The 14,972-nt window shown below is 41.8% G+C and overlaps 1 protein-coding gene across 3 annotated transcripts; it reads left to right on the plus strand.

The window, feature by feature from the left end:
- Positions 1–663: 663 nt before the first annotated feature.
- On the plus strand, positions 664–14,236 carry spint1b (serine peptidase inhibitor, Kunitz type 1 b). 3 transcript variants are annotated; one of them, XR_006083345.1, is made up of 10 exons: positions 664–1,663; positions 2,373–2,530; positions 2,953–3,094; positions 10,028–10,198; positions 10,345–10,377; positions 10,557–10,688; positions 11,434–11,484; positions 11,758–11,961; positions 12,553–12,612; positions 13,249–13,388. XR_006083345.1 is itself a non-coding variant. In XM_024419634.2 (10 exons), exons 1-10 carry the CDS (start codon positions 1,216–1,218, stop codon positions 13,431–13,433), a joined length of 1,551 nt encoding a protein of 516 aa, XP_024275402.1. In that variant the 5' UTR covers positions 673–1,215; the 3' UTR covers positions 13,434–14,236. The 3 variants fall into 3 exon arrangements, 2 of the variants coding, with proteins under 2 accessions (XP_024275402.1, XP_024275403.1); XM_024419634.2 differs by having other exon boundaries at positions 673–1,663; positions 11,758–11,928; positions 13,249–14,236; XM_024419635.2 differs by having other exon boundaries at positions 682–1,630; positions 11,758–11,928; positions 13,249–14,236.
- Positions 14,237–14,972: the final 736 nt, after the last annotated feature.

Below are 14,972 nucleotides of genomic sequence, written 5' to 3' on the forward strand. Positions count from 1 at the left end.
CAGGCTGTGTCGTCATGCCTAGTTAAATAAAGGATAAATAAAGTAAATAAAAAATAAAATACCATCCTTGAAAAAATGGGTCCAAAAGGGTTCTTCAGCTGTCCCCATTGGAGAACCCTTTTGGGTTCCATGTAGAACCCTCTGTGAAAATGACTATTCTACGTGGAACCCAAAAGGGTTCTACCTGGAACCAAACATGCATTTTTTTTCCTAATATATGCTAGATGATGAACATTTTCACGTGAATATTTATTGGAACAAGGGAAGTGAAAGGAGTAGAGGCTGGGGTGTATTATTGAAGTAAAATAATTTCACCTCTAAAAGTGTTATTCCAAGTTTTGTTGGAAATGATTGTGCACAAAATAAATACACATGGCACATTATTTATTGACAAGAAAATGACAAATGGTTTATTGAAAAATGACATTATATATTGACAATAGAGGAGGGATGTTGAAGTCAGGAAATACAAAGGGCACCCAGCCTGATGTGACAGAAGCAACAGTCCACCGAAACTCTACCGCCCACATCAACGTCAGTACAACATTTCACTTCCTGGATTTTACAGGTATGACACACTCATAGAGATAGATAGAGTATTCATCCTGGACATTACCTCTGAGGGATTCCACCATGCTTACGCCATTTCAAAGTAACCTAGTCAACTGGGTGGGGATTCCTATGGGTTGTAAAACCTCAATGGCGCTGCTCATGCGTTCACCGACGATATAATAGCACAGATATAGATGAGTCCTCTATCTATCTCTATGGACACACCTGAGAATTTTGTTTAAGTTAAATTGTTGGCCTTTCTTGCGAATGAAAACACCCAACATTGCTGAGTGATTTAATCGCGTGAGGTACTCTCTTTACTTGGATTTTAAACAAAGAACACAGAAATAAGATTATAGCCTATCTTGTTTGTTTTTCAGCAAAATACATACGTATTGCTATAACCCGTGTTGTTTGTCGACTATTGAACTAATTTCATGTCGCACGTTCTGTGTTGGGGAAATTCATGGAATATCGTTTTGTTTGAAATTAAATAAGACATATTGGAGACGGAATGGGCGTTGAACCTTTGTCCAAATAGTGTTTATAGGAGTAATTCACACGGAAACCGAGAGGAAACATAAAACAACATTTGACTGCATTTACCTTCGTTGTGTCGTAGGCTATTGTTCGGTAAACTACGTCTTTCAAGTAACGGCAATAATGACGGCTCTGTGCATTGGGTCAATATTAGGATCCGCGCTGTTGCTCCTGTCAATAGTCTGCCAAGACAACGCACAGGTTACAAATGGAGAAGGCTGCGCCGGGAATTTCAATGTGGGCAATGTAAACTTTGTGCTAGACACTGAAGACTCTGTCAAAGTAGGAGCCAGTTTCATCTCGTCCCCAACTGTAACCCAAGCTGAAGACTGTGTTGACTATTGTTGCCAAAACCCCAATTGCAACTTGGCTCTGATTGAGAATGGTGCAGAGAAAGGCTCGGTTAAAACATGTTTTCTGTTTAACTGCCTGTACAAGAGAGAGTATGTCTGCAGGTTTGTGAACAAAGTGGGATTCACAAATTACATTTTGGACTCCGTCTATGAAGATTACCTGGGAGGACCCGAAAGCACCCGTGGTAAGATCAAGACTCGACTCACTCCAGTTCCAGGTAGTCATTGCTTTATAGTCTTGTAGGCCTACGAACCAGTTTCCCAGACACACATGAATAAGCATAGTCTTGGACCAAGCATGTTTAATGGCGATTTAAATCGTCAATCAGGAGTTGAAACAATAAAGTATAGTCCCCACCTCTGTTCCACTAACAAGCTGGAGAAATGGAGACACTCTCAAATTCATTGACAGAGCTATGGATGCAAGGACTGACCAGCCATGATATCAACATTATAGTTTGTATCATGTTTTGAGGGTTTACAGGGTTGGTTTGCATTTACTTTGTATACAAACATTGGAGTAAAACATGCTTATATTTTGGGTTCTGATGGGGTACAACAGTTGACCTAAGCATGAGCTATTTTTAAGTTGTGTTCTTCAAGAGTCAATTCATATTGTTAATTTATGTCCAAAAATCTATTTATCTATTGCAGATTTCCCCTTTTTAAAGATGTTTCTTCCAGTAATATAGGTTAAATCTATAAAAACCAGCCCATCAAAGCCCATTCTTGCTGATAATTACTAATACTAACCCCCACAACCTAAATGTTATCCACCCCATCTCCTGCTTGTGTCCTACTGTGATTTCTTTTGTGTGTGTTTGGTGCTGGGACAGGAAAAAATTAAGAATCTCAGTGCAAATATATTATTATTATTATGATTGTTTTGATTGTAATTATTTTGCTTATTGGTATGGCTGCTCTCAGGTGATGAGGATAAGTTCCCCACTGCCAAAGCGGGCCGGGACATCGTGGTCCAACCCAACGACACAGTGACATTGAATGGTATTGAGAGCTGGGATGACAAAGTGATAACTAGCTACAAGTGGAGCCTTGTGAAGGGGGACAGCACGGTGGACATCACGGTGAGGGCATCAACCGTCATCCTCATAATGATGCTACACGTTATTGTCCCAGAGGAGAAATAGTCTTGGAAACATAGTATCGCTGCATTTAAAAAATGAGTACTATACATTACACGCTCAACACATACTCTTCATCATCATCACCCTCATTTTCTTCATTAGCCAATGTATAATCTATTGTTGTTATTCAGAACAGTGCTTCATGTTTTAATGGTGTGGTCTTGCTGCCTGGTAAAAATACAGAATATATATGCACATTTGCCTTCAAATGTCTGTGAGTTTAAGAATCTGAATAAAAACACTGATCAAGCATTGGTCCAGCTTAAATGCTTGTTTTCATATAGATAGATAGCTGGATGGATAGAAATGTAAAAGTCAGGTACGGGCACAGTTGTATTCTTCTCTAATCCTTTTTCTTCCAGAAAACGGACCTGAAGGATCAGGTGATGCTGAGCAACCTGAAACCTGGGATGTACGTCTTCCAGCTAAAGGTCACCGACTCCAGCAACCAATCAGCCATGGATAAGGTCTCTGTCCTCGTCCTCACTCCAGAACAGTCTGAGGGTGAGTACTGAATTGTGGTCATGTGAAATGTCCATGTTATTAAACACTGAGTATGTGTTTCAAAGCTGTCAATAACTAGGTTTCCAGCCAACCTTTTTACGTCCGATTAAAAAACAGGCCTGATGGAAACAGACAATTTGTCGGTAAACTTTCCAAATGTCGACAAAACAAAGAACATTGGACGAGGCATGTCGGTAAAATGTATTATCTGAGAAATGTCAGTGGAAACGCTTTTATGCGCTAATATTGATATAATAACCATCATATGGAAGTAAACTTGGAGTCACACGATATGTTGTGTGGTCCGGTCCTCCCACTACAACCCGGGGAAAGCATGCAGTTTATTAGGCTCCTGAGTGGTCTAAGACACTGCAACGCAGTGCAATTAGGTGTCACTGCAGTCCGGGTTTGGCCGGGGTAGACCCTCATTGTAAATTATTAGTTTGTTCTTAACTTGGTTGCCTAGTTAAATTAGGTTAGAGGAAATAAGTGAAGATGAACTTCACAGGGGGGTGAAAGTGCAAGGTGATGAGCTTAATGCTCCTTTCCAATAAATATCAAGGGTCTTATTCTGGTGACATGATGATCGATGCTTGGCTGCCATTTGACAAATTTTAAAATAATCTCTCTCTTTTGTCCATAATCTCATGTAGGCTATACCCACACTGTAGCTGTAATATGTTGCCTGTCACTGACACACAGTAGCTCAGTTGGTATGTAGCATGGTGCTTGCAACCCCAGAATAGTGGGTTTGATTCCCGGGACCAGCTATAAAAATCGATGCACGCATGACAGTAAGTAGCTTTGGATAAAAGAGTCTGCTAAATTGTAGATATTACACAAGAATGATCATATAGTTTGCCAGTCTGTACAGAAGGTTGCGAAACACTATTCCAGCACACTAGCCTTGTGGATTGACGCACCAATGATATCTATACTGAACAAAAATATAAACTCAACATGCAAAGTGTTTCATAAGATGAAAAAAATGTATCCCAGAAATTTTCCAGACACAAAAAAAGCTTATTCATCTAAAAAGAATTGAACAATTGTCTTTATATTCCTGTTAATGAGCATTTCTCCTTTGCCAAGATATTCCATCCACCAGACAGATGTGGCATATCAAGAAGATGATTAAACATCATGATCATTACACAGGTTCACCTTGTACTGGGGTCAAAAGGCCGCTCTAAAATGTGTGGTTTTGTCACTACACAATGCCACAGATGTCTCAAGTTTTGAGGGGGCGTGCAATTGGCATGCTGACTGCTGGAATGTCCACCAGCTGTTGCCAGATAATTTAATTTTAATTGCTCAACCATAAGCCGCCTCCAACGATGTTTTAGAGAATTTGGCAGTACGTCCAACTGGCCTCACAGACGCAGACCACGTGTAACCACGCCAGCCCATGACCTCCACATCTGGCTTCTTCACCTGCGGGATTGTCTGAAATCAGCCACCCGGAGAGCTGATGAAACTGGAATATTTCCGTCTGCAATAAAGCCTTTTTGGGGGGTTAAAATCATTCTGATTGGCTGGGCCTAGGCCCACCCATGGCTGCATCCCTGCCCAGTCATGCGAAATCCATAGATTAGGGCCTAGTTCTTTTTATTTGATTTGACTGGTTTTCTTATGAGCTGTAACTCAGTAAAATTGTTGTTGTGTTCATTGACCTTGCCAAGGCTTTCGACTCTGTCAATCACCATATTCTTATCGGCAGACTCAGTAGCCTCGGTTTTTCGGATGACTGCCTTGCCTGGTTCACCAATTACTTTGCAGACAGAGTTCAGTGTGTCAAATCGGAGGGCATGCTGTCCGGTCCTCTGGCAGTCTCTATGGGGGTGCCACAGGGTTCAATTCTCAGGCCGACTCTTTTCTCTGTATATATCAATGATGTTGCTCTTGCTGCGGGCGATTCCCTGATCCACCTCTACGCAGACGACACCATTCTATATACTTTCGGCCCGTCATTGGACACTGTGCTATCTAACCTCCAAACAAGCTTCAATGCCATACAACACTCCTTCCGTGGCCTCCAACTGCTCTTAAACGCTAGTAAAACCAAATGCATGCTTTTCAACCGATCGCTGCCTGCACCCGCATGCCCGACTAGCATCACCACCCTGGATGGTTCCGACCTTGAATATGTGGACATCTATAAGTACCTAGGTGTCTGGCTAGACTGCAAACTCTCCTTCCAGAGTCGGCTTTCTATTCCGCAACAAAGCCTCCTTCACTCACGCCGCCAAGCTTACCCTAGTAAAACTGACTATCCTACCGATCCTCGACTTCGGCGATGTCATCTACAAAATGGCTTCCAATACTCTACTCAGCAAACTGGATCCAGTTTATCACAGTGCCATCCGTTTTGTTACTAAAGCACCTTATACCACCCACTACTGCGACCTGTATGCTCTAGTCGGCTGGCCCTCGTTACATATTCGTCGCCAGACCCACTGGCTCCAGGTCATCTACAAGTCCATGCTAGGTAAAGCTCCGCCTTATCTCAGTTCACTGGTCACGATGGCAACACCCATCCGTAGCACGCGCTCCAGCAGGTGTATCTCACTGATCATCCCTAAAGCCAACACCTCATTTGGCCGCCTTTCGTTCCAGTTCTCTGCTGCCTGTGACTGGAACGAATTGCAAAAATTGCTGAAGTTGGACTTTTATCTCCCTCACCAACTTCAAACATCAGCTATCTGAGCAGCTAACCGATCGCTGCAGCTGTACATAGTCTATTGGTAAATAGCCCACCCATTTTCACCTACCTCATCCCCATACTGTTTTTATTTATTTACTTTTCTGCTCTTTTGCACACCAATATCTCTACCTGTACATGACCATCTGATCATTTATCACTCCAGTGTTAATCTGCAAAATTGTAATTATTCGTCTACCTCCTCATGCCTTTTGCACACATTGTATATAGACTCCCCCCTTTGTTTTCTACTGTGTTATTGACTTGTTAATTGTTTATTCCATGTGTAACTCTGTGTTGTCTGCTCACACTGCTATGCTTTATCTTGGCCAGGTCGCAGTTGCAAATGAGAACTTGTTCTCAACTAGCCTACCTGGTTAAATAAAGGTGAAATAAAAAATAAAAATAAATAATATTGTTGTTCAGTATAAATGAATGTCATCCTTTGAACTACTCCTAGACAAACCTGGTCTTTGGTTTCCAGTTAGCTAAGTATAGTCCTCTACCCTGCAGGAGGTTAAGATTGGTGCCACACACACCATTTTACTGTGGATCATGTGTAAGCAAAAGTTTACATGAAGGCAGGGCCTTATTTTGTTACTGGTTAACATGGGCTTGGGTTTTAGTTAAAGAAAAATTTTAATTTTATTGACGCTTGGGCCAAACAACTTCGATACAGTACTTCAATTGCAATCAACATCATTAGGTGCGCTCAATGGTTTGTGAATAAAACGGTTTATTTTCGACCATTGACCATTTTTAAGTTAAGCTCGTAGCTTTAAAAACGTGTACTTGACACCCAACACAAGGAGATAACCGTGTGACCACTCCCCTGCCAAGCTAGGATGAGAACAGGTCTGGCGTGATTCACAGTTGAGTCATATCAGCCAGTTTCCCAGGTGAGACCACAGACAGGCATTCACACAGACAGGCTCACACAGACCGAGACAGACAAAGGTTGACTAGGGTGCCCTTACACAACCCTCTACTTTACTACCGATAGGAGTGGAAAAGTTTATTGGCCCAGCCCTCCTTGAAAGTTCCACAGAATGTTGTGTTGCTAATACCAATGAAAAGGTTATGTCACAGACCGGGAGAGATATTCCTGCAAGTTTTGGAACATGAAATTGTTTTACAGTCAATTTTTGTATCTCGGTAGAAAGAAAGAAAAAAACCTGTAAACTTTACTGAGGACAGCAAAGGAAAAGCGGGAAGCCCCCAAAATGGAGTGCCAACAGACAGTAGACCAGTGCCAACAGACAGTAGACCAGTGCCAATAGATAGTAGAACTACACAGTAGATGCCACAGCAGGAAGAGCAAATATGGCCATGCAGGGGTTCCAGTGAAATAAAATACAGTGTTACAAATACAAAACCGTTAGGTTGTAGTAGTTGCTATGACTATCTGGCCCTTTTGACTTTCTCCAGAGCTTGGCACTATGTTTCTATCTGCAAAAAGATGATTCTGAGAGAATTATCTTTCACGTTCTGAACCCTCATTGGTTTGATTAGTGTCAGCGATTTAGGTCTTGTATTCTTTTGAACTTAACGTGAATTGTGGTATTTAGAGTACTATTATAGTTAGAGAACATTGAACGGAACAAGACTGTCAATGGAACCTTGAAGTCCTAAGTTCTCGGTCATAAATGTAAGGAATTCTATTGAATATAGTAACCCACTATACATACACACACTGCAATATCCCAAGTGTATCGCTTTGTCCTCCGATCAATGGCCCCTATCACCTTATCTGTGTTTCAGCTAAAAGTCATGTGTATATGTGCTATCACTTAGCGGTTTATCTGAGGTAAACAGTAACTGTCCGCAGGCTTACTGGGTAGGAAGCTCCTCTTTATCTCTCACTGCTGATGCACTGACTTGATGAGGGTCCATAGCCTCTTTCAAATGTTGACAAACTGTTCTTCCACACATTGTCATCTGGGTTGAATCAGTAAGGGCACACACAGAAATGTTTTGCAAAGTCTTATGAAATTTTAAGGCTTCTTATTGGATAAGTCCAGGTAGTCCCTCCCTCTTTCAGTCCTTTTTTTCTTCTGTATGATGCCGAATGAATGCAACTTATGTCCATGTGATGGGTTGGGCCAACACTTGGTTGGTTGCTATTATAAGGTTTGATAGTATAGATTAATTCATTGTTGCGTTCATATCACTCCATCATAGCTGTGCTGAGTGACCAGTCCAATATGGTAACAAGTGGAAATGCCGGATTAATTCATGCTCAGTGTTAGCCCCTATTTAAGTCAGTTTTGTTGAATGCCTTTGGTAATCGAAACAGTTCCCTTCCTAAGTACCCCTAGAAATCTGAAATGTTTAAATGGGTATAAGATGTATATGACAATTCCACCAAGCCTATCAAAATGAAGGGTAAAGCAATGACTACCTTTTTAAACTTATCCGATTCCTTTGTATTTCCCCAGAGTGCCTAGGAATAGGGGCTAGGCCACGAGGGCCTGATTTGGAATTCGTAAAGCTATTACGCCTGGCTTCTGTCACGTGCTAGTCGCAGGCCTGGGCAATTCCAGTCCTCGGGGGGCCTGATTGGTGTTACACTTTCCCCCATCCCTAGTGAAAACACCTGATTTAAACTAATTGCATTCTAAACTGAAGATCATGATTAGTTGATTATTGGAGTCGGGTGTGTTAGCTGGGGCAAAAGTGTGACACCAATCAGGCCCCCAAGGACTGGAATTGCCCAGGCCTGGGCAGGTAGCCTAGTGGTTAGAGCGTTGGACCAGTAACCGAAAGGTTGCTCGATCGAATCCTCGAGCTGACAAGGTAAACATCCGTCGTTCTGCCCCTGAACGAGGCAGTTAACCTACTGTTCCTAGGCCGTCATTGTAAGTAAGAATGTGTTCTTAACTGACATGTCTAGCTAAATACATTTTTTTTATTTAAAAAAAAATCAGTCTCACGAGGACTGGAGATTCCCAGGCCTGTAAGCTAGTGCCTTGTTGGTTGTCACACTCTCCCCTTGTGTCCTTTGTTGTCTAATATATCCCTCTCACTCATGAGGGCCAGACAATGGTGTGTGTCTTTATTGAGTGGGAGGGGCACACCTGGTCTGAAATGATTGAAACCCTTGATTTAAAGATGCGCAATAATGACCTTTTATATAATAAATTATTCAAATACTGGGCTATATTATATGGTCAGAATTTCTTTGGGAGAAATTCTATTTTATATTTTGAGATTGTTTAACAACTAATATTTTTTCTCAAAGGTAGGGGTCAAAATGATTGACACCCCTAAAGATTCTTATAAATAGAGTAGTCAAGTCTTTAGTATTTGGTCCCATATTCCTAGCACGCAATGATTGTGACTCTACAAACTTGTTGGATGCATTTGCTGTTTGTTTTGATTGTGTTTCAGATTATTTTGTGCCCAATAGAAATGGGGAAATAATGTATCGTTTAATTTTAGAGACACTTTTATTGTAAATAAAGATGTCTACATTAATGTTCGATGCTACCATGATTATGGATAATCCTGAATGAATCGTGAATAATGAGTGAGATACAGGGATCATACCCCCAAGACATGCTAACCTTCCCTGTTATTGGTAATGGTGAGAGGTTAGCATGTGTTGGGACCTATGATCTTTGCCCCTCTATCTGTTATCAAGGATCTGAAACATTTTGGAACCCCCACTGTATGTTCTATACATTTCTATCTCAACGTTCTGGAACGATGACTCTCCTGAACACACCCTTGTTGACATTCCACCATGAGCCTAAACGGTGTGCATGGGTAGATGTAAGGGTACGGTCACAGACCTCCTAATGGTGGCATTGGTGTCCTGTCGGCTGCAATAAGCATTTTATGGTTATGGGTTTAAAGGGAAGCACCAACAGTATAATGTTAAACTGTTTAGGTGCTCAGGTTGTTGGACTTTGGATAAAAACGACTTTGTTGATATGGTGAAGTGTGTTAAAGGGATAATACACATTGGTGTGAATTTCTACTTACCTTGGCTGTTGTCGACTGACCGAGGTCTTAGACAGTTTTGCATTATGGTAAAACAGAGGGATCCATTATCACGAATAGCTTATATAAATGGCAGGTGCAATACATTCTCATTACAGCCATGCTATGTAAAGCATAGATCATTTACCTATGTATCTCATGTAAAGTTGTAAAAAATATATATATATTTCATCAAACCAATATTAACCCTCCATAATCATCTCTGACTTGTCTGTCTGCTTGCCCAGGTCACTGTCTGGTCCCCAAAAAGGTGGGTCACTGTCGAGGAGCCTTCCCTAGGTGGCACTACAATGGTGCGTCAGAGAAGTGCGAGGAGTTCATCTTCGGGGGCTGCAAGGGGAACCGCAACAACTACCTCTCCCTGCAGGAGTGCTCCGACGCCTGCCACGACGTGTCAGGTACAATGAGATGGGGCTGTCTGTCTGCAGCGGGCTGTCTGCCTGTCTGTCTGCAGCGGGCTGTCTGCCTGTCTGTCTGCAGCCGACTGTCTTTTCATATTCTGTCTTGCAAGTTGAATCTATTGTCTCTCGTTTTCATCCTACAGCTGCGTCAGGAAGAAGTATTGTCGTGCCTGAAGGTGAGTAATGTTAATGTTAACATGCAAATTCATGGGCGCATAAACACTTCACAATATAAACACTATACACAACGTAAACACTACTCACCATATAAAAAAGGTGAATGAACTGTGTTTACTTGCATTCGTACATACTATCCACCACATCTCCATTAAGTAAGTGTGTGTGTGTGGTTTAGGGGAGGTTTGTGGCTCCCCCTGTAACACCGGTCAGTTTACTTGTGACAACGGCTGCTGTCTGGATGAAGACCTGGAGTGCGACACGGTGACTCAGTGCAGCGACGGCTCTGACGAGGCTTCCTGCGACAAACGTGAGTCCACACACAAACATACACACGGCAGTTTTTACTTAAATGGCTACACGGACTGATCTCTCTCTCTCTCTCTCACACACAACATGCACACACATTTATACTGACTCTACACACTCACACACACTGATCTCTCTCTCTCACACACAACATGCACACACATTTATACTGACTCTACACACTCACGCACACTGATCTCTCTCTTACACTCTCACTCTCTCTCTCACGCACACACATTTATACTGACTCTACACACTCACACACACACTCTCACACAATCATATACGGTGCTGCTACTCTGTTTATCGTATCCTGATGCCAATATCTATACACATCTACCTCTATCACTCCAGTATCCCTGCACATTGTAAATATGGTATTGGAGCTGACTTACCCAGTATACTCTATAGCTTCTTACTTACTTGTTGTGTGTTTTTGTTCTACCTTGTGTTATTTTTAGTGCTACATTAATATTGATTACTGCAGTGTTGTTGGGTTTAGAGTTTGCAAGAGAGCCATTTCTCTGTACTTGTGCACGTGACATTTACTTGAAAATTATCAACTGCAATGAAAACAAGGAAGTCTGCTAGTCTCAAGTCACTTTACCTCACACATGATCAAAAACATCTTCGTTTTTAAAGAGTGACTCTTAAAAGATTGCTGAGGTACGCTTCATGGATACAACAAGCTCAACGTTCCCATGCTGTGTCTGTACAGCAACATAACATGACGCTTGTTTTGGCAGTGAACCAGACCTTCACTCGTTTGCTGAACATTCATGTGGACAAAAGCAGGGGTGAGTTGATTTTGATTTTCACACCCAAGCTTACTATAGCCCCTTATAAACCCTTACCAAAGCAATACCATTTATCCTACTACAGCCCTAGTACCCATACCTCGAGCCTATTTACCAGTGACAACGCTAGTGTGCTTACAATAGTCCCAGCCCTAGATGCCTTGCCCAATCCTAGTTCCCTTACTACAGTCACAACCCAAGTATCCAGTCCACACAGTCCTGTAGTGGACAATACTTTTATCACATCTCTGTCTGTCTGTTGCTCTCTCTCAGCCCGCTGCACCGAGCCCCCCAGGACGGGGCCATGCCGCGCCAGCCACTCCCACTGGTACTATGACCCGCTCAACAGGAAGTGCAATCGCTTCACATACGGTGGCTGTGACGGCAACGACAACAACTTTGACGTGGAGGAGAGCTGCAAAGAGACCTGCAAGGGCGTGACTGGTACAGAACTCTAGGCCTGTATTCAGTCTCCGAGTAAGAGTGCTAGACTAGGATCAGTTTAGCCTTTTAGATCATAATGATTTAAGATTAGGAGGACCTGATCATAGATCCTGGGCGGCAGGTAGCCTAGGAGTTAGTGTTCGTCTAGTAACCGAAATGTTGCAAGATCGAATCCCCGAGCTGACAAGGTAAAAAATCTGTCATTCTGCCCCTGAACAAGGCAGTTAACCCACTGTTCCTAGGCCATCATTGAAAATAATAATTTGTTCTTATCTGACTTGTCTAGTTAAATAAAGATAAAATAAAAATCAGTACTCCTACTTTGAGACACTCTTTGAACAACTGAGCTACAGTTTAGGGCTGCGTTCAGCAAAATGTTATGGAATGTTCAGATGTTAAAATATTATTTTCAACTGATCCGCTTCATCGACATGTAGAGGAAGGAATCATGTCAGTTCTATTTATGGTAGTTCTACCTGCAACTGTATTGTTCAACGCAGTGAAGTTTATTGCAGGTCTGTCTCCTTTAAGTCTCTGTGTGGTCAAGCAAAAGTTTTCAAAGGCTTTGAGGTCATGCAGCATGAACCATTTATTCTTAATGGCTGGGTGTCTTTTTCTCTATAGAACATGACGTGTTTGCAAGGGGAATGTTTGAACGCTACGAGGAAGAGGAAAGTGAGTCCGGTAAGACCCTGTCTATACCTCCTCCGGGAGTTAGAACCTGTCTGTCTGTACCTCCCTCCTCCGGGAGTTAGAACCTGTCTGTCTGTACACAGTGCTTGACTTGGGTGGGAGGTCACTGGAGCTGAGTACCAGCACCTCAAATGTTCTACTGATTGAGCTCCGGTTCCTCTTTATAGAATATTGGCTCAACGGTATTGTGGAGCTTCTACACCTAACATAAACAGTACTGGAACCTATTTCAGTCATCTCCTCCACTGTGATCTCTTGTGGAAAAACATGCTGAAAGTTTGTCAGTTGTTCTGCTATGTTATGCTTTCCCAGCATTCTCTAGTGTACATAGCCAGATTATATTCCATATACAGTGGGGACATTTGGGCAACTTCACTTTTCCAGAGGAAAGCCCAGAATCTTCCCCTGATCTCTGTTTAGTTGCCGAAACCAGTGGTTCTCAGATGATTCTTCTCGCCTGCATGCACCAATACATCTCATTCAATTATTGGCTTGAAAAGTTGAATCAGGTGTGTTATTGCAGGTATGGAACAAAAATCATGTGAGAAACACTGTTTTAGACGACTAAACAGATTAAACACTGGTCTAAACCTTCATCATTTTGTTTAAATGCTTCTGTTCCTCCAGGCTCCATCGCTATAGCTATAGTGTTATCAGTAGCCATCTTGGTGGTGCTGGCTGCCCTGGGTTACTGCTTCCTGAAGCACAGGAAGGACCGTTCTCAGCACCAGCCCGTGGCCACCAACGTCCCCCATGTGGCTTTCGAAGAACGAGACACCCTGGTCTACAACACCACCACCAAGCCTGTCTGAAACAATTAGCACCTGCCTGGCTTTCAGGACCTTGGTTTATTGTGTTCTTGCGTATACACTGATCTAACCAGAGCGGGACCAGACCAATAATACACACACTGACCTAATCAGAGCAAGACCAGACCAATATATACACACACATCTCCCACACAGGTCTACAAACTCCAGATGCAGTCAGTAAGTGAGGAATTTAAGCAACATTTCATTTGAATAGAGCTTTGGCTCTTGCTTGGGCTCCTCCTTGGACAACCGGTTTTTGCTTTCACAGAATTTTGCATTAAGGAGTTGATGATATATTAGCATGCTCTGTCACAACCATTCTGCGGAGCTTGAGTGAACGAAAAGTATGAGACATGGGCACAAATCCAAATACTATAACTGTGTGGGCTTTTATAAGTGTGTTTTGTATGGAACACATTCTCAGGGGGGGAAGAATTCTGTACTAGGTTTTTCTTACAGATTTTCTTAAGATTATTTTTTTTCTGAAACTTTTATTTATAAAATGTGATTGGTGCTGGGGTTGATGTTTGCATTAGCCGTTTGTTTTGTCATAAATTCATAAGGAATACCAGATTTAAATGTAGGTACCAATAAGTGATCTATGTACATTTTTACTTACTGAAATGATTCTGTTACTAATATTATGTACCAGGGTGTCTGTATACTCAATTGTTATCATACTGTAATCGTTTCTTACTTTAAGTAAAAACCATGACCTAGACCGTAAGGTAGGTGTCTTTTTTTTAATGTTCTATGTTTTTGTGTTTCCTTTTTAACTGTAATAAAATCGTAATTCCATAATTGAACGTTGTGGTGTTTCTATATAATATGTACAGAGCTTTACATGTTTTAGTTTAGTCACTAGATGGCGATATTTCACCAATGCATGCACAATATGCCTTGTGCATCATTTGTCAACTCCAAATCAATAGACACAAACCACTATCCATTAGTATGTAAAATTCTTCGAGTTTGATTAGGAATTACCTGTGGATTAGGAATTGCCTGTGGAATAGGAGTAGCCTACGTAGCTACACGTAGCTTGGTCCAGTCACATGCTGTCTTATATTTACGGTATATAGAGGCATATGGTTGGTCAATATCCTTCAGGATATATCCTCGAAGTAATCTCTCCTTAGAGACATATTTGGTTCTGGGTGCCGATTATTAGAGTGAAAGCAATCCAAAATTGTCCATATAGAATTTAAATTGAATTGCATGTAACGCAAACAGTTTTGAATCCTCCCCAAATTTCATAATCGAATGCATAAAAAGCCAAAATTATATTTTGCCTTCATGATTGCTTTTGACTTAAGCTTGTGTATGCTTTCTCCTCCCAAGTGTATACTTTCCCCAAGCAATTTGAAGATTCCTGACAGGTCCTGACTTGTGTGGACCTACCCTTAGTTTGTTTACCTCCAGAATAGGGTCACCTGTAGATGTTAGACTTCCTGCTTGGGAATGCAATCTGAGCTTGTTGCAATGCATTACACAATCCCGGATTTAAATGGAAAAGTGTGTCTTGTGTATAATGATTTG

Source organism: Oncorhynchus tshawytscha, linkage group LG05 (assembly GCF_018296145.1).
Source record: "Oncorhynchus tshawytscha isolate Ot180627B linkage group LG05, Otsh_v2.0, whole genome shotgun sequence".
NCBI classification, from domain to species: domain Eukaryota; kingdom Metazoa; phylum Chordata; class Actinopteri; order Salmoniformes; family Salmonidae; genus Oncorhynchus; species Oncorhynchus tshawytscha.

What these genes read in the sequence shown, in the direction of transcription:
- spint1b (XM_024419634.2), top strand. Translation starts at nt 1,216, where the DNA reads ATGACGGCTCTGTGCATTGGGTCAATATTAGGATCCGCGCTGTTGCTC. An exon ending in AAGTATTGTCGTGCCTGAAG is followed by an intron (nt 10,378 to 10,556) that starts GTGAGTAATGTT and finishes TGTGTGGTTTAG; the next exon opens with GGGAGGTTTGTGGCTCCCCC. An exon ending in TCATGTGGACAAAAGCAGGG is followed by an intron (nt 11,485 to 11,757) that starts GTGAGTTGATTT and finishes GCTCTCTCTCAG; the next exon opens with CCCGCTGCACCGAGCCCCCC.